General features: G+C 32.6%; 1 protein-coding gene across 5 annotated transcripts in view; it reads left to right on the top strand.

The window, feature by feature from the left end:
• Positions 1-20,792, top strand: part of LOC129249318 (slowpoke-binding protein) — a 199,131-nt gene that overhangs the window by 161,431 nt on the left and 16,908 nt on the right. For all 5 annotated transcript variants that reach the window (XM_054889054.1, XM_054889055.1, XM_054889053.1 and 2 more), the window contains 4 exons: positions 12,688-12,895; positions 12,989-13,225; positions 13,536-13,717; positions 18,241-18,442. In XM_054889054.1, coding sequence (XP_054745029.1) covers positions 12,688-12,895; positions 12,989-13,225; positions 13,536-13,717; positions 18,241-18,442 — 829 coding nt within the window. The remainder of the gene's footprint in view (positions 1-12,687; positions 12,896-12,988; positions 13,226-13,535; positions 13,718-18,240; positions 18,443-20,792) is intronic.

The following is a 20,792-nucleotide window of genomic DNA, read 5'->3' as shown; positions in this document are numbered from 1 at the left end:
ATCGTCTCTAGATGGTTCGCATAGCATTTGTCCTTAACGGCTCTCCACAAAAAATAGTCCAGCGCGCTTAAATCACAGCTCCGAGGCGGCCAATTCATATCGGAATTTCGGCTGATTATTCGGTTTTCGACATGTCATTTGTGTTACCATTCTCAAAAAAATAGGTGGTTCAAAAAGCAAACGCTATATGGCCCACCCTGTATAACATATGTATTATTGCTCGAAAAAGCTCCAGATACCCTAGCTCACGTTTTAAATTTTCGAGTATTGAGCATCGAACAGGTTATTTGACTGGACTGTTTGAAAATATGGGAGCAAAATCGAGAGGTTTAATTCATTACAACTGATCGGGATTTTCAATACTTATGTATATAATATCAGGATCGGTGGTTTAGCTTCACTAGTAGGTACCCTATAATACTTGGTTTTCAATACCCGGCTTGGCTTATCTCCTTAAAGCAAATTAGCTTAATATCACAAGCTCAAATTTGAGCCTTAAATATAAACGGCATCTTAGAACTTATCAAGACCCCGCCAATAGACCCCTTGCCTTTCCTTTTCCTTCTATTTTTACACACTTAGCAAGCAAAATACCTTTCTGCCACTTGCCAAAATAGTAAAATACACCTTAAAGACATTGCACCTCACAAGAAATCAGCTGTTTTTGATATGTAAACCGAGTGCTGAAGAATCCAAAAATGGTCTCATGCGACAAATTTAAAGGCAGCCTAAAATATTATAAAAATTTATTTGAGAAATACAATGAATGAGGGAAGGCTTAAGGGCTTGCTTCACTTTCCGTCCAGAAAGGTATGGATTTTGGATGAAATTTAAAAACTTTCTAATTAAAATAATCCGAAGTTCCCGGATGAAAAGCTAAGATTAAAGTGGCTTGCTTGACTAAAAAATGTAATGTCACAACTGTCGTGTATTGAAGTTATTTTTGGTTTGTAGAATCTCTTGGAAGAACACACACCAAGTTTCAACCAGATCGGTATATTTTTTTGTGATTGGAATTCATTTGAATCGAGGAAGTCGAGTAATTTCCGTTTTCCATCACGACATTGCAAAATTAATGGAAATAAGATTACAATTGTTTCACATCCCCCCTATTATCCAAACTAGTCTTCCTTGGATCCCTCGGTTTATTATTTGAAGAAATGGTTGCTGGGAAAAAGATTTTCTTTCAACGAGGAGGTGATTGCAGACACGAATGGCTATTTTCAGACCCAAACCAGTCTTATCATTCAGATGAGATCAACAAACTTGAACAGCGTTGGTCGAAGTGTAAAAGGAAAGGAAATATATGTCGAAAAATAGAAAATGGTTATCCCACAAAATGAAGTACATAGTTTTTATTTCCGCACGGACTTTTCGCACATAAAAATTAGGGAAGGCAAATTAACAATATCTAACTGTATCATCATATCTCCTGATTGTGTCTTCTAAAATAATCATTCATTTATTTCCAAATTCAACTTTAATCTAAAATAATTTGATTTTAGCCTTTTACTATGCCAAAAGAAAAATGCATTCGATAGGCATAAACAGTTATATTAATAAAATAGTAACAAATTTATAATAATAAAATTTATTCGGTAATAATAAATTTATCAAGCACGTAATACAATTCCAAAGCTACTTATGACATCATCGCTAGGCAATCATTGGGCCACCACACTTATCTACAAAAACAGTTATTCACTTAGTGTAAACCCTTTTCTATGTGCAACGAAATGTGTTTCAGTATGTTGTTGCGCAGAAAGGTGTGCCGAAGTATATCCACACACAAAAGAGAGCAAGGCACTTCCTCCACCTGACGACCGTTACACACGACACACGGCAAGGCACACACATGAAGCACTGAATAGCATGGCAGGGCTACATAATTTTTATATACTTTTTATTATACATATGAACACATGTGAACTTTAGCAGACCACGACGCACAGCTCAGCATAGCACAGCAATCGAACGAGTCTATGTACATATGCACAAACGTAAGATAAGATCGAGCACGCTATGGCATTAAAATTTCATTTTATTATCTCGTAAGCGGATGAGTGTAGATGAGAAGATGGCAGCAGAAGAACATATAGAATCATAGCTATCTAGCAGACACCGAAATCAAATGTATGGAAATATATGCATAAGTATATTACCGGATTGACATTTGCACTTTGCATGTATGTAGGAATACGACTGTGTGGGCGGTAGGTATGTCGGGTCACGAACAGTTATGTCAATAATTCATAATACGTCCACATATCGAATAGAGATAAAAATGTACACCATGCGAGTGCCTAAATAAGAGGTTCAGTATGGGATGAGCAATGGAATGATTGCGATAATGCAATGGCAAACACGATTTGTATATGCAAAAGTCACCGAAAAATAAATTTAATAAGCAAGATATATTTTCGCAGTTGTATTTGTAGAGAATTTACATACTTCAAAAAAAATGTTGCTATAACAATTAAAGGTGACGAAATTCACAATGATCTGCTTATTTTGGTTTCCGAATTTTATTTGTTGGCGGCTCCCTTACTACCCCAAGCTTAGGATATACAAAAAAATCGATTTAGGTTTAGTGATTCCCAAGTGAACTAATTGATTAATTAAAATTAAAGAAATCGGTATTTCATTAAGCAAAGTGAATTGTTCAAACTCACATCAAATTTATTAAATCTAAATCGATCGGGCTAAAACTTTATCTTTAACCTTTGAGTAGCAAAACGATATAACCATGAAACAGAAAAATTATAGAAAAAGTTTTTTCTAATAGCGGTTGCCTTTCGATAGACAATGGCAAACCTGGGCGAGTATTTCTACCATAAAACAGAAAAATGATAGAAAAAAATTTTACCAATAGCCGTCACTCCTTAGTAGACAATGGCAAGCCCAGGCGATTATTTCTGCCATGAGAAACCTGCTCATAAAAAACCATTTGCCGTTCTTAGTCGGCTTAAAACTGTATATGTCTTCATTTGTGGAACAACATCAACGAACACACTACAAATAGGAGAAGGAGCTCGGCTAAAGAGCAAAAAAAAAGTGTTGAAGCACCAGTTATATATTTATATATAATATTTGAGTGGCAAAGGAAGCAAAAAATATCCGGAAATCAACAATCGAAAGAGCTTTGAAATTTATCATGCAAATTTGTAATATACAAGATGACGCAAAATGAATAAGATTTTAAACAATCTCCTCACTGTAAGATTTATAATTTTTTCGAATGGCGACGTACATCGTTTATTTTGCTCTTGTAAACTAGACGAAGCTTATAAACAGGCAAGCAATGGAGCCCGTATGGGTCAAAATAAAAATTTTCCTCACTCAAAATATGTTTTTTTCTTACTTTTCCAACTCGGTTAAAAGTACAAAAATGAATATGATGAAGAGAGTATTCGGATACCACTTGTTGGAGTCTATACACACACGCATATTTTAATGCAGCGACTCATTGCAGTACCCGGGGCCTTAATGTAATTAAACAAAAGTCTTCTATTATTTCACCAAAGTTTTAGTAACGATAGGCATGGCGCACGTAAACTGATGACCCCACTAAGCATAGCTTTCAAACCTTCCGCCGCTGCCACTGTTGTGAGTTGATTAAATAATATTTAAAAGCTACTGCTGCTAAAAGCAACTGTTCCGAAATATCGAATATTTTTTTGCCAAACAAAACCACTTTAGCAAAATATTTGTTATTCCGAGCTGCATACATTTTAAGTTTCGAGCACAATTAAGAGGAAATTAGGGGTCACACCTGCAATCGGAGTAGAAACGCGCCTATTATTTACTATGCTTTTTTATCATGACGCTCAGTTTTCAGTAAATAATTTGCGAATTCTCTAACAAAGTACCTAATATTACGGTGTATATATAAGTTAATAAACTCTATATTTCTTAATAAACTTTAATATTTCTTCTCTATTTTTTATTAATTTTTGCTTTCATCCAGATGCCATTAATAAAACAGTAATGATATCCATTATTTTTGCATATAAATTTTGCATAAATGGTTTAAAATTTTTTCATCGTCGATCTTTAGCTTTTTTAGTGTGAAATGTCGCCTTGACAACGAACAAAACTTTAAATTGTTTGATGGTACGAGATGTCGATCGAGATGTTGAGCCATCTACCGAAAAAATAATGGATTTATTTTTTTTTTTTTTGAATATGAACTAATATTTAAATTCTTGAGAGTTGAATTTAAAATTTAGTTTATTTATTCATTTATTTTTCTTTACATTATTATATTTTATTTTATTTGTATTTTTTTCTATTACTTTTAATTATTATAGCTTTTATCTAACTTAACATTATTTATGTACTTTACTATACTTGGTTTAATTTAATTTTAATTTGGTTTAATTTTAACTTTAATATACTTTTTATTTATCTTATTTTATTTTTATTTATTTCATTTTTATTTTATTTTTTCTTCCTATTTCAAGGTACGTTGGTTACCACTCTCCATTAGAGGCTTACTTAGGCCTGGAACCCCATTGTGATATCAGAAATTGGGACTGACGTCCTCCTCTAATTCCTTATGTGGTGAAATCACTTCGTCTCTCAGATACCCGATAAATACTGTGGATAGCTGCCGATCCCTAGTCTGTAAGACAACCAAAGCTGTAAGAGCGACATCGCGTTCGGTCAAGAGTGACAGCGGAAGTGTTCAACGCCCTCCGCCTCCTCCTTTTTCTATGACTGTAACGGAATTCGTTTGAATGAAACCCTATCCTTTCCCATCCTGTCCCCACTACACAATGCCAGGTGATGATACCAACCACAGAACTAGTCCAGATTGATGAGGCACCCATTTCTGTGCTCATTATTTCTAGCCCAATCCTGTCTACTTATTTCACAAATGGGCTCCGTAGTCCATCTACTGTTGGCTAGCGTGATGTAGACCAATCTGATCAAGAACTTACTTGAGGATAAAGGGATGCCCACATTTTGGGCAAAATTCACTAATTTAGGAATTCAGATCTCCTCTTAGCAAACTCATTTGCGATGCAATTTCTAGGAATTCTTCTGCATTCAGGAATCCAGAAAACGTTCGTCTTACTCTACATTATTTTATTATAATTTATTTTATTTAATTTATGTTGATTTAAATTGGTTCTGATTCTTTCCATTTCAATTCAACCGGGCTATTCGGGTCATGTTCTTCGATTTCGATGTAACTCAAATATGTTGCTCTCTGGTCAAAATAATGAGACACGTATTTTTTTGTTGGCCCGAAAAAATTTTTTTTCAAGAGTTTCAACTACTGTTTTGCAATTGTTTCTACATAAAGTCGCTCGTGTAAGTAATTACGATCATTTTGAACCCAGAATTATTAAAATCGGTTCATTTTTGACTAAGTTATGGGCATTTAAAAAATTTTTTTCTTATATAATTAAAAAAAATCGAGTTTGAGCCGAAAAACAAAATTGCCGATAACTCTTGAAAAAAATTTTTTTCGGGCGAACAAAAAAATACGTGTCTCATTATTTTTTATTATTTTTCTTATTTTATTTTACTTAACTTCACTTAATTTTTTCTGACTTTACATTATTTTATTGCACTTTATTTGATTTATTTTTATATTTCCATTTTATTTAATTATTTTATTTGATTTTATTTCATTTCGATTATTTTGGTTTTTCTTTAATTTTTAATTATTTATTATTTTTAATATGTATATTATTTGTTTTATTGAGTTTCATTTCCTTTCTTAATACTTTTTGTTTTCTTTTCATGTCGTGTTACTAGTTCTCTGCATATTATTATATTTCATTTCATTGTTGTATTGTATTTTACCTAATTTTCTTTATTACTTAATTTTTTATTAATTTAATTTATTACAATATTTTTTGTCACTTTGCATTATTTTATTATAATTCATTTCATTTATATATTTATTTTTTTTTATGTCATTGGATTTGCTTTGTTTTAATTTTATTTTATTTATTTTTTATCTTATTTTCATTTACTTCACCCTATTCATTATTCTTTTTTTTAATTTCTACCTTACTTTGCATGAATGAATTAATTTTGTTTACCTTATTTTACGTATTTTTTAATTTGTTTATCTTACTTCGTATGACTTTATTACATTTTTATGTATTCAACCATCTCTTATAAAATTTTTTTGATTTCTTTCATTTTATTTTTCCGTAAAAATATTATAAATTTCATATACATTTTTTCTACATCTTATTTTCTTTTAATTTCGTTGCTTTGTATTTCATTTAATTTCATTCCTCGTCGCCCTACTATTTTCATTATGTTCTCCTGTCCGTTATTTTCCTGTCTCTACTCACCTTCCTTTGCATTTCAAACGTCACTCAGCTAAGCTAATTCAACACCAATTATTTTCATTTTACTTCACATCTGCCCAGGCATTCTCTTGCAATTAATTAATTTATTTTATTTAACTTATTTTATAAATTTTTTCATTCAAAATTTTTTTCCTGAATGCCACATAACCGGCAACAGCGAAATTTTGCGCTGTCCTTCTCAGCTTTCAGTTGTCTTTTCCGCTATTTCAGCACCAATTTAAATGCTGACTTCGGCTGAGTACATACCAACTTACTAACGGTTTTACATACAAATATGCGTGTCTATTCAACATAAAGAAAACCGAGCGCAAGCACAAATTATACAAAGCAAGTCAAAATTTTATAAATATTCGCGCGTCCAAAATAGGCATTTCACTGAGCCTAACCGCATGTCTGGTTTCCTATGTATTTCGCTATGCGCTTTAATTTAGACACTATTTTCTCAAGCGCGCTTTTCCTCAGAAGCATAGTTCAAGGCTGTTAGTCCTACATATGAATAATTTAAAGTTATTCACTATTCATGGTTGAAAGAAAATGTGACTTCGTTTTTTGTTTGGGCTTTGTTTGTTGTTTGTATCTTGCTGCCAAAGGCGCTTTAGATTTTTTTGCCAACACGCACACATCCACCCAAATATGCATTTGCTAAGTAGACCTGTGTATGGTGTATGTTTGCATGTGCTCACATACGCACTGGCTGCGTTAGAAATATTTTTAGGGGCACGGAAAAGCCTTCATAAACTTTCACATTGAGCAAACAACAAAAATAGAAAGAGTGGCAAGCAGCCAGCATGAATTGCTTACTGATATCTTGGTTGAGTTTTATGACGCTTTTTCGTTTTATTTTCGTTTATTTTATTCGTTACGAAACTTATATGCGATTATTATGGGGAATACAAAACAGAAAATATTTCCCTTACATTCACTCAGCTTGGAAAAAATGCAGACTAATTTATATTTTTGTTTGGGTTGCATATTTGCCTGCATTGCCACAAAATTAATGCAGTAAAATTATTTTTTATCAATATAAAATAAAGAATAATAAAAAAAATAGGAAGGAAGTTTAATAGGAGGTTATTGGACTTGAGATTTTCTTATAGATTTCTTATAACAGCTATTGCATTTTTTTGTAAATTTATTTTTTCACTATAACTACCTTTGCTTCTTAAACTTAATTTCTTTAATTAATTAACAAAATTAAAATTAAATACAATATAATATAATAAATTGATAAAAAACTGTATATTCAAATTCTTAGCTATACTGTCCGATTTTTCCTACTACTCTACTCTTACTTTCACTCGCTTTTACGCCAAACTCTACAATTTTTCTCTTTTAATTTCACTTTTGCTTTAATGGTCAACAAATTGCAATATTGAATTCTCACTTAAAGCAAATTTGATCTCAAGCACACACACACTTTCACGTTAATAATACAAAAACTGTGTTTACCATAAATCCAAAAAAAAAAAATTATAAAATGCATAATTCTATGTTTACATGTGCTTTCAATTAAAAATGAATTAAATGTGTTTTTGTTGCTGTATGTTGTTGTTTTTTTTTTTGTTTTTGTTATAAATATTCATATATTTAAACTACTCTCAGTATTTCCAACATTTTTACGACTTTTAAATAAATTAAATACTTTTAAAAATTAACTGCTTACACAATTTGTGTCTGAATTTCAATTTTTGTGTGTCTATGTCACTTAACTAACCACAAAATTCATAGGAAATCTCTTGCATTTTCTCCTAAAAATTATGCGAAAAGCTATCAGCTTACAAATGTGTATTTCAAAATTTAATTAGTTAATTCGTGTCCCAACAAAAATTATCCAGCGTGTTTTGTGTTTATCCACCGCGAATGGTCGATCTTTTTCCTCTTCCGTTTCCGCTGTGCCATGCTGCCGCTGTGTGACATCATATCTACCATCTGTTGTGCTACGCTGTCGTATGGTGTTGTATTTTGTTATATTGTGCTGCCATTGCCACTGCCACCGCTGCTGTCGCCCCTATTCCTGCTCAACTGTAGACGGCCAGGCAGTCAGTTGTCAGATGACAGTGGCACCACACTGTACAGCACACAATTTGCTGAATGCCATTGCAAAAACTGTATATATGTATGTGCAATATGCAAACCTACATACATATAAACATATGAATGTATTGGTTGATCTTGTGCATTGTTTATTGCAGCTGATGATTTTTATTGTGCGCAGGAAGTTTGTGGGATTGTACATGAAACTGTAAAATGTATTTTTTTATTTTTATTATTGTTATTTCATCCACATAAAGAAAAATTTCAAGAAATTTACTTTTTTAAATTGAAAAAAAATAATTTAAAATAAGCACTTCTTTGTTGTTATCGATTATTTTTAAAGTAACTAAATGAAAAGGCAGCTCAATTCAATATTTTTAATTTTTAAAATTTAATCTCATTAAATTGATAAATGTATAAGAAGTTAAAGCAGACGTGACACATTTCCAGGGATTTTTGATTTTGGTTCTAAATTAACAAAAAAAAGTTTTTAAATTTAAAAAATTAAACAATTAAATTCAAAAAAATTAAAAAATATAAAGAACTTTTTCTAATTATTTGAATGAATGTAATCCTTGAAATTAATGTATATACGCATGTGTATATGCGCAAAATTAATCATCCTATCTGAAGATTACGGCGGCCGCAGGTAGCCGATAGGGTTGGAGCGTAACTACCATTCGGGAGTGCGTATGCTCGAATCTCCGTACATGAACATCCAATAATAGAACAAATTTTTTCTAATAGCGGTCGCCCCTCAGTAGGGAATGGCCATTTGCCGATCGGAGTCAGCGTAAAACTGTAGGTCCCTCCCTTTGTGCATCAACGTCACGGCGCACACCACAAATAGGTGAATGACCTCGGCCAAACACCTAACAGAAATGTACGCGCCAATTATTTATTTATTTTTTATCCAAAGATTTTTAATTTTTGTAAAAGCCGGCGTACGTCAATCACTGCAGTATACAGACAGGCAAGCAATGGAGCGCGTAAACAAACAAATATTCAAAAACGAAATTGGATGGTGTTGCGTCACTTTGTAGTTTGCATTGTCACTGTAGTGAGTTATCGATTATCGCTTTTACAATATATGAATCTGGCATTAATATTTAAAGTTTAATTAAATTTATTTTTATTTCATAACTTAGCTTGAAAAATAGTAAATCCAAGGAGGTCATATGAGGCAGTAATTTAAGTTTTTTATTTGTTAGTCGACAATAGGGATGTCAATCTCGTGATCTTGCAATCCCGTGATTTCGGCATCCCTCTATTTTTCTGAAAATATGGAAATAAACTGTAGGTTTGAGTATATTAAGAATAAACCTGAAAAATGAATGAATTTTTATTTTAAGAAAAAAGGGTTAAATTTTGTTGCTGTTCTTTGTAATGCAAATGGTTTATTTGTATGTTTGACTATATCAAGAAGTAAACTGAAAGAAAAAACTAATTGGAAAAAAATTAAAAAAAGGTAATAGTTTCAAGATTCAATGAGAGCCGAAAATTTTGCTACAGAATTTTTAAAATAAAATATCTTTGACTATTTTTATCAAAAAAAAATCTTTTCAGTTTTAAGGATAAAATAAATAAATTTTTTTAAATTTTGTTTGCTATTTTTTTTTTTGTTTATTTATATGTTTGGTTACATTTATAAGTAAACTGTAAGAAAGAAAAAAAAATTAAAAAGTTAATAGTTTTAATATTTATTTAGAGCCGAATTTTGATACAGGGTCTTTAAGGAATATATCTTTTAGTATTTTTAATATCAAAAAAAGTTCTTTTCACTTTTTAGGATAAAAAATATAAATTTTTTTCAATCTTTTTTTTAATTTGTTTTGCGTGTTTTCCAAACTACCTTGAATTTTCAGTTTCATTTGCAATATAAATGGTTTATTTATATGTTTGGTTACATTTATAAGTAAATTGAAAGAAAGAAAAAAATTAAATTTAATCGTTTTAAGATTTATTTAGTGCCAAATTTTTATTTTTATTTCTTTGCTTGTCAAACACACAAACAAAAGTTATTTTACTGTGCTTGAACTTATGAATACTATTCTTAAGTTGTGAAAGTATAGAAATATATAGAAGAGAAGAGAAGAGGTGAAAAGAAAGATATACGTACATATTAGCAGCAAAGTAATGTATCAATTCACTTCTAAAGCGCGGACTTCTTCTGGGGTTTTTGTTTTGGAATATTAATTGGAATATTATTTTTTTGTTTTAAAATGTTTTTAGAATTAAATATATTTTTTTAATTTTGCTAAGGAAAAAATTAAACATTTTGTTTACCCTTCTTTCCAAACGCCCTTGCATTTTAAATTTTATTTGTTTGTACAATTTTGGAAATATCATATATTACATCAGGATTGCTTGTATTAATAAATGTGCAATTCATCAAAGTCAGTTTATCTTAAATTTTAAATGGTTTCATTTCATGGTACATGCATTGAATTATAGAGTTTTGAATCAAATTTAAAAAAGTTATGTTCGAAGGTGACTCCCGGGACGAGTCCCGAAATTCCACTAATATTGACATCCCTAATAGGCAGTAACAAGTACTCGTATGTCATAGATTTCTTAAAGTGTAATATAATTTTGACCCACTATAACTGAAGTGATCCATACAAGTGTTGCTCGAGTTCGTTTTAAATCTCAGGTTAGTCACTACTGATCGAAATTTGATTTCCGTGTCTTCCACAATAATTCGAAGGTCGAAAGTATCATGCGATGTAGGTAGTAACAGCGTTTAAATAAAGGCTATTTGTTTTCGCCCAGACTGATATTCTCTGTAAATCATTATTCAGTCTTAGAACTAAGTCCTCACAAAGGTACATAGGGAGGAGCGAATAACAAATTTTAGTATTATCAGCATAAACCTTGATAGAGGCATATTGGCAGCAGTGAACACAAACTTCTTTAACTCCTATTTGGAGCATAGGGCGTCAAGCAAAGCAGTAAAGAGTGCTGTAAAAAATATATATGTATATATAAAGAGTGGGTAAGTTTCACGGGCCGGTGTTGATTTTAAATAAAATGCAATTTAATTATTATCATTTCTCTGTATTGAAATGAAAATTATTATCATTTCTCTGTATTATGATAATATTGGTATGGCTGAATAACATATTGAATCAAATATCAGCCAAATGGCCGCCGAGGCCACACCTCCATCCGATGGTCTAAATTTTCGATGACGCTGAGGCATAATTGAGGTTCTATGCCGTCAATGTGCCCAATTATCTCATCCTTTAGCTCTTGAATTGTTGCTGACTTATAGACGCACACCTTTTCTTTCAAATAACCCCAAAGAAAGAAGTCCACGGTGTCAAATCAGATGATCTTGGCGGCCAATTGACATCGCCGCGGCGTGAGATTATTCGGCCATCAAATTTTTCACGCAAAAGAGCCATTGTGTTTGGTGCCAACAAGACGGTGCAACTGGCCATACAGTGCGCTTAACAATCGGCCTTACGGCCAGACTTATTGTGGAAAATTCAAAAATTAGTCAAAAAATTGGACTGATCGAATGAGCCATATAGGTCATTACCGCGGCGAACATATGCCGGATATCATATTCACAAAATAAATCTCATGAAATTATATACTAGATTATAATCAAAAAAAGCATTCCAATAATATTTATGTTTAGTATTAACATTTTAAGTTCTCAAGCTGTTAAAAAAACACCCTAAATAAACATTAGCAAATACATATTCAGTTAGACATATTTGCTGAAAATGCTATTTTTTTGTTATTGCTTTTTTATGTTTTTGATTTTCTTTTTTGGAATTCTTAATTTTTTGAAAAGATTGGGTATTTCAATTTTAACTTATGGAGTTATGATATTTTTCATAAAATTTATGTTCTTGCAAAGATCAATCCAACAATAAACTCCGCTTCCTCGCCACAATTATATTAATCATCAGCGAATAGCATTTGCCATATAAAGTATTTATTTTTTAAAAAACGTTTATAAAATATTTTTTGTCTCAGTACAACGCTAAAATTTAGAATATAATAATATTTTATATAAATTATTGAGAAAAAAACTGCAAGAATTTTATTGTTATAAAATATGTTAATTAAATTAGTTACCAAAATTATATAGCTAAAATTTATATGTTTTTGTAAAGACTCCCCCTCCCCAATAAAAGAAGAAACTGTATAGTTATGTATGTATATACTTATATTATTTTACCCTTCCTCCCGACACCACCCTATGCCATCCTTTCGTTCCGACCAACTTCCTAAACGCTTCCACCAATAGTCATTTAAGCCAGAGTTTGCCATATTTTCGATCATTTTATTCACCTTGCAGGCCAAATCTGAAATATCAATACTCGGCATTGGATAGTGGCAATGGCATTGTGGAGCGCAGTCCACGTGAGCGTGCCCAACGCGAACGCGCCTTTAATACACTGCAGGAGTGGGTGCAGAACTCGAATGGTCGTTACGAGATAATCGCACATTTGGATGAGATTGGTTCGCGTCATGGCAAGAATTGGTTTCTCGTAACCGATGCGACGGTGAGTGGCGCTTGGCGAAAGTGTTTTGCACCAAAGTTTACTGAATCTACAAATATCAATATTTATCTACTTTATTTATTTTCATCTTCGCAGGTGCGCACGGATCGTCTACTGACGTTGCTGCCACTCCCACCGGACTGTGTCGCCTTTGAGGATTTGCCCGCAAATGAGAATCCGAAGCCGATGCTGATGGAATTACTTGGCTCACTGCATCACCCATACATTTATCCGATATTGGATTTGGGTTTTCTGCAGTTGAGTTCAAGTAATTTCGCCTGTCTGGTTACGCCATTCAATTCGCGCGGCAGCTTAAAGGATTTAATTTATAGGGTAAACTATGCAAAAAAATCTATTTAATGCACTATATTTTCATGCACTGGAGTCCAGTTGCAAATGTCATGCTTGCTACCGAGTGCAAACGTAGTGCATGTGGGCCCCTATGCATGCCTCGACATGTATACATGTGTGTGTGTGCGCATGTAAATGCATGCAAATGGCATTGGCCTCAAGTGCACTTCGTTTATTTTTGTCCGTGGTGGAGCAATTATTTTCGCGTTTACCTTTTTCACTGTATTCATTTTGTATTTTGTATTTTTTGTTTTTGGTTTTTAATTCCACTTCCATTCTTTCTTGTTTTTAGACGCAATGGAATGAACCATGGGCACGGAAATACACAGGCAAGCCCAACGGCCTGCCCGTCTCTCAAGTGCAGCGACTGGGTCGACAAATCTTAGAGGCATTGCTATTTCTGAAAGAGCGCGGCTTCCCTCTACATGGACATTTGCATAGCGGAAATGTGATTCTACAAAATGGCGCCGCCAGGTGGGTACACTTAACAAAATAATTTAATTGCTCTCATATGGACAACTTGACATTTTTCGCACGAGATGAGAAGGTGTGCAGATGTTTTGCAAACAAACAAAAAAATAAGAAAATAAAACTGAAAATTATAAATATAAATATAAATATAAATATAAATATAAATATAAATATAAATATAAATATAAATATAAATATAAATATAAATATAAATATAAATATAAATATAAATATAAATATAAATATAAATATAAATATAAATATAAATATAAATATAAATATAAATATAAATATAAATATAAATATAAATATAAATATAAATATAAATATAAATATAAATATAAATATATCTCTTGAGCTATAATTATTTTAAATAATTTTATTGCTGTTTGAAGCTTATCTTGGTAGACGAAGTTAAGACAAGACCCAGGTGTTTGACTATACAAAAGAATTATTTGTCTGACCGCGGCCGAAAAATTTCGCAATATAATTATGATCAGATATCCCATCATCCTCAAGACAAAGGCGACAAAGTCGGTAGCTGCCGTAGCAGAATTTGTGCTTGTGCTTGACTACCACTCGGTTGAGTCCGGATTCAAAACCCAAAATTTGTATATATTGAAAAAATATTAAACAAAACAATTTTTATATCTGAAATATATGCGGCCTAAGAAATTAGTAAAACACAATATTCCCAAAATTTTATATATCGATCGATTTTATATTTGATCGATTAATGCAATCACCAGATATTAGAATTCTTATAATCTCCCCTTGTTTACTCCAAACCCGTTATTGTTATATTGTTAATCTGGAAAAATTATATAAAAAAGTTTTTTGAATTTTGGAACTCAGCAAAAGATTTTACATAAGAATTGAATAGTCTGTTGTTTTTTTTGCTGTTGGCTAATGCCAGCAACCCGTTTAAAAAAGATTTACTCATAAAAACAAAGTATACCTGGTAAGTAGCTAGAAGTGGCATTCGGTGTCTTAATCAAGTCATTTATACCGTTGCCAATCGGTTGTGGTTTTACGGAATTATAACTAAGTGGCTAGATATATATTTTTAAGTGTTTTCTAGTTTATTATCAGCAATAAGATTAAATTTACGAAAAAATTTTAGTTTTTCATATTGCCAAATTAAAAAAAATGCATCCCAACCAAAATGGCGGACATATATATCATCTACTATTATTTGTGACTGTAGGTTTCCAACATCAAGCCATTCCTGGAGTCTCTATATTTTCTCTATAGACATAGAATCACATGAATGCATATATCTAAGTAGCGCCAAAGTACTTAATAAATCGAGCTAATATTTGCTTCGACGCTCCAACGTGCATCCTGTCCTAGTGAGGCTATAAGCATATTTCACTGATTTTTCCGAAAACCGATTTGAGTTTTTTTTTTTGTATTTTTTCTAAAGTTTAAATTTATTTATAATTTGCAAAAATTCAAGAAAATCATACGATTATCAGATTCGAGTATTTCCCGATACTTGAATTAAAATAGATTAACGGTCTTTCACCAAATCAGAGTTATTTCCATACTCTTTGTGAGTACAAGGAAATTTTCTTTAGTCTTCTCGCTCTCCTATCGCCCTCATAGACTTTTCCAAGCCCTATCAGCACCCTCTCTTGTAGAGTACAACCGCGATACTCAAAAAATTTATTTATATAAAGTGCGTTTAAGTTGCATGCCGGTAACTACAATACCCTATGCTTCAACATCTTCTTCTTAACAAACGCTGCATACTTTATCCCAGCTGTATACCTATATCCTTCGGGGATTTTAAATCGATTATTTCTCTTATCCAGCTGTGACCTAAGATTCCACCCAATTTAATTAAAACATCTCATTGGTGGGTGATTATATTGCCACTGTACAAAAACATGGCATAGTTGTCAAAAATGTGCATAAGTGTGTTGCTGTATGCCAAGAATTACTACTTCACCTCATTACATATACATAGGTATATATGTATAAGTACGAGTACATGCACACAAACACAAGTAGCTGAATTGAAACGCACGAACTCTGACAATCAGTCTGATGTTGACAGTCACCGGGTTACCTAAACATTGGAACAATTCTACTCTCTGAGTGTGTCATAAAACTAGGTTAAGCCGCTCCAAGCAACAAACAACGAACAACAAACAAAAACAAACTAATTCCATACACATCTATGAATATGCAATGGAATTTAATTTTTTCAACTCTGGTTGTTTTTGTATATGCTAATGGTGCTCTTGAGCCACTTTGCAATTGAATTAAATAAAGAGCAAAAAATTTAAAAAAATGTATTTAGAAATAAATGCATACCAAAATTAAGCAACATAGTCAAGTCCACTGAGGCATACACATATTTTCAACCCATTGCATATAAATAAAAACTACATGTCGTTTGTTAGTCATAAAATGGTGAATACAAATAATTAGTTTATTTTCTTTTATATCTGTAGAAGCATTTCAATTAAGCAATTCAAATGAAGTATCACAGATTTTACCATAAATGAGGAATTGTATTAAAGTTTCTGAAGCCGCATAACCTATATGTTTCAATCCGGGTCCTGGGTTCTATCCTTAATGCAGATATTAAATATAAAAAATTTTCAGATAGTTAAATACTGCGTAATAATACGGCTTTCATCGTTGCATACGAAATTTTTTTATTAATAAAGTTCACATTTATATATGCCGCTATTTTAGGTTGGCAATTTTTCCAATGAAATTGTCAATTCAAAACTTCTCAATTGCCTTTGAAAATGCATTGGCTACACTTTACCCAATCTGTTAAAGTAGTTTTTGCACTCAAAATCCAACGCATTTTGAAATGGAATCAGATCATAAAGGGATTACAAATTTATGTAAATGTATGCGGAAATTCATACCTATGTATGTATATATGTAAGTACACATGGAGGACTTCTTTGGCCGCATAAAACTCAATAAAGTAAATTTGCAATACTTGCTTTGTCAACAAAAATGATTACTATTACTATTATTTCTGTAATAAGATTTCCTTTTGATATATTTTCGTTTTGTTTTGCTGGCATATCGGCGCCCATTCCCTAATACTCTAGCGATCATTGTGGAGGAGTTAAGCCTTCAATTCATTTAAGGAGTTATTACTAGAAAAACGGATTTGTGTTTTTTTTTTTTTTGTTTCTTTCGCTTTATTGGACTACAAGTCAAAAGAATTTGTTTTGTTTACATTTTGACCAAAATTCGTGGTATTACGTTCCTAGTTTTCTTTTCACAAGAGTTCGTCATAGACATATTCAGCTGATTTTGATACTCAAGCCACCAATTTGCAAAAAAAAAAATTCACGTATATATATATATACTACTGCTACCTTAAGTTGATAGTTTACAAGTTTTGGCCATATGAAGTTAAATTGGGATAGTAACTTCAGCTGCCACATCTTAGTGGCTTCGACAGCGGAATTCGCCCTCATCCAATCGGCCTTGTTCAGATGGCAACGAAGTAACATGCCGACGGAATTGTCTCATCATAGAAAACCTCCATCCCCAACTAACTGGAATAACAGTGTCCATTATATTTATTTAATTAAAATCGTGAGCTCAGCTTATTCGCACATTCGGTTTATTGGAAAGCCAAATAAAGAAGAATGAAAAAATGGAAAACGGCGTTCAGCAGAATAGAGGAGAACAGAGGATAGTAAATATAAAATGACAAATATTGCACAAATATTGTTTTTTACGTCCTTATTTACCGTACGACTTGGGGGTAAGAACTCCTGGCGCATTTTGCTATGGTAATCGAAGAAACCAGTGGCCAAAGCCTTGAAATTTTATGGAAATTGGCGTGATTTCTTTGGTCTCCTGGACTCTTCCAGTGGGACGATCGGGCTTCAGTTTCGATGTCATAACCCTTTCCCCATGATTCGTCACCAGTTATGACCATTTTAAGCAAGTCTGAATCATCGTTGACATCATTCAACAATTCCTGAGCTATGCTCAGAGTCTTCTCACTGTATGCCACTGTCAACATTTCAAGTATTTTTAAGCACTTAATTCCATTTATTTATGCCTCTCACAAACAAACTAAAAACTGAATATTGTTAAAACCGTTAACTTATCTTCAAGACAAGTATACCAACATAAAAAGCCGAATGTACGTAGCCCGCGAAATTTGAAAATTCACCTTATTACCGCGTACATATTTGTGAAAAATCGTCCCAACCGAATCTCAGTTGCAGCACAACAAAGAAAAAAGAAAATTGCATATCCTATATCGTTCGTTTGGTTCGCTAGCTTGCAGTCAAGATATAAATAATACAAAAAGTATGCGCACAAAGGGATTAATAGATGTTTGGATGCAAAGTGCATTTGATTTCATGTTTGTTTCGAAGAGATACCCGGGCGTATAAGTAACATGCGTTGCAGTTGTAATATGATATAATAAAAATTTCTAAAATAGTTAAAACCTTAATTTATTAATTGAAAGAATTATAACAATCGTCTTCAATAAACAAGTTATATACCATTTTCAAATTTTTTAGACTATCCGGCCTCGAGAATGGCCTGCTTGGTCTTAGTTCTCGTATTAATGCTGTTATGTGGTCGCGTTCAACAACGGAAATCGAAAATGTCGATATCATCTGCTTCGGCCATTTGATATACGAAATGTGCACTGGTCAAGAAATGACCACACCCAAACCGTCCATGCGGGTGCTCGAAATGGAATTGGAGCATTTCCCACAGGTAAGTAAAATAAACGTTTTTGACTTTGATTTTGATAGCAACAGCAATAAAATTGTGGAAGATTGCTGGTTTAGGTTGCCGTATTTCTCAATAAGAAGTTTTTGCATTTCCTACAGTCTTACGTTATTGAGCCTGTTATGAACCAAAATTGCTTAAAAAGTTCTTTATACATTTTTGAAAAGCTTTTCTGCAAGCTAACAAACTTAACTGCTCTAATGGCATTAATATTAGATGATTGCAAATAACTTTTTTGCTAAACTCTTAGGCGTAAAACTTTTTCACCTTTGTTAACGATTAGAAAGATGGAGATACACGCCTCAGATTGAAGCAGTTTTTCTGTGACACTCCCTCTTGGTGGGCGAATGGTTGTCTTGGTGGTACCTACCACAATTTTTATGTGAAACAGGTACGAGAAGTGTTATTTATACTTCTGGTCTAACAATGAAAAAATGAGTATTGGTTGTTGTTGTTGTTATTGTTGTAGCAGCATAAACATTCCCGATACATAGAAGTATAAGAGAAATGCTGCTGAAGTGACAGTCCTTGGCCGGATATAAATCCGGGTCATTCCGGCAACTTAGAACCGACTGTCGTGGGAACAAATGTGCATTGGTAGTTGAGGATCGTTTTATTGATTTTCAAAATATTTTCCATAATTATCAATACACTTTCGCATTCGTTTGAAACGATTTTAAAGCACTCTGTTCAGTCACGTTTCCAAAGTGTTTTTTTTAAATTGATTGGAAGTCAATGCAAGCACAACTTTTTTACCACAAAATTATAATGCAAAATCTTATTGATGCTTGACATACAATCATTTCACGCATAACATCGATATTTTCTGGCTCGACAACTGATTTTCCACGATTTTCCCGGAGTTCATCGTTGAGCGAACAGCACCCACGAAAATGTTCGTTGTGATAGTTTTTTACGGTGCTTGCTTGCAGTACAATGATTTTAGTTCATCGCTGAATTTTTGTCTTGTCTAATACACGTCATAAAATATTAAAAATAATCGCATGAAAATTATCCCCATTTAATTCCATATTTTCGTCAAGACCAATTTTTAAAGCTACCTAAAATAATTCTAATATGGCTCACACATCAAAATATTCGAGTGTATTTATGCTAAAATATATTTAGATGGTGCCTGATCACACTATAAGTGTCCAAGACCGAAAAAATAAATAGATATTAAAAAATTATTAAATAGTAGACCTTAAGTTTTTTTTTTGTAAAAAAGTTAGTTAAAGATATTTATAATTTGTTTTTTAATTAAATAATCAAAAACAATCTGCCACTCTGGGAGAAATCTATAAGTATTTAAAAAGATATTATATGTTCCAATTTTAGGTCCATCGTTTAAAACTATTTGGGTAAATGCCCACCATTTTGAAAAGTTGGTTTCGAGAAAAACGCAAAAGAATCTAAATAAATCATCTGCGCTCTCCTACAGTGTTATCTTTAAATAATTATCACTTCTCGAAATATTTAGATATTTTTATCGGAAACGTATTAGGATACTCCCTCGTACATTATAAATAAGCAGTTTGCTCTTTATTCCATATAAAACTAAATTTCTTGTGGAATGAAATGCGCACGATCAGTTACAAAGTTTAAGATAGGTTGAACTGCTTGACTTGTTGTCACTCATAGACCGGTTCAGTCCATAGCGATGCCTTATGTACTTCATTAGTTATGAGTTTTGTGTTTTGAAATAGTCCACCCGCATGGTGCCTGTTTCTATTGCGAATTTAAGGAGACATTTCCAACTTACTGCTGAGATATCTTCCTATCCATCAAACTGGGGTAACCTCAGATATTTCAAACGTGTTTCTTCCTTCCTCGCTGTCCGAGATACTGGGCCATGACCCGTCAGCACACCTATCATAGTTCTTCAATCTCTTCGTGTTAGTGATTGTATAAATCGAGTACGACTGGGATCATCCTATATTGTCCTAAATTTTCTTAACATGTTTTTGTCCAGCTCGTTGTATAATATTCGTATTGAATTTGGTATTCCGTCGGGATAGAGAAACCCCGTTTTTCGCTATATCGTCTACTATCTGGTTCCCTTTAATGCCCTCATGCTCTGGAACCCAATAAAAATGTAGTTTACAATTCGCTCGCTGAAATACACTGCAGTGATGTGGTCTCGGGCCAACACATCAGAGTACCATAGTTTACAAAAAAATTAAAAAACGAACGCCAGTTTGCAAGAGCTGTCAGCAAAGAAAATTATTAAATAGACACGATTTGTTAGTCGCTTAAAACTTAAACTTATTTTAGTAAAATTTCATGAGCCGTGTTACTATACACACGAAAGTTTTCCAAATATTCAGATTAAAAG

This window comes from Anastrepha obliqua, chromosome 5 (assembly GCF_027943255.1).
Source record: "Anastrepha obliqua isolate idAnaObli1 chromosome 5, idAnaObli1_1.0, whole genome shotgun sequence".
Classification (NCBI taxonomy): domain Eukaryota; kingdom Metazoa; phylum Arthropoda; class Insecta; order Diptera; family Tephritidae; genus Anastrepha; species Anastrepha obliqua.
This window is presented reverse-complemented; position numbering and strand designations above follow the sequence as displayed.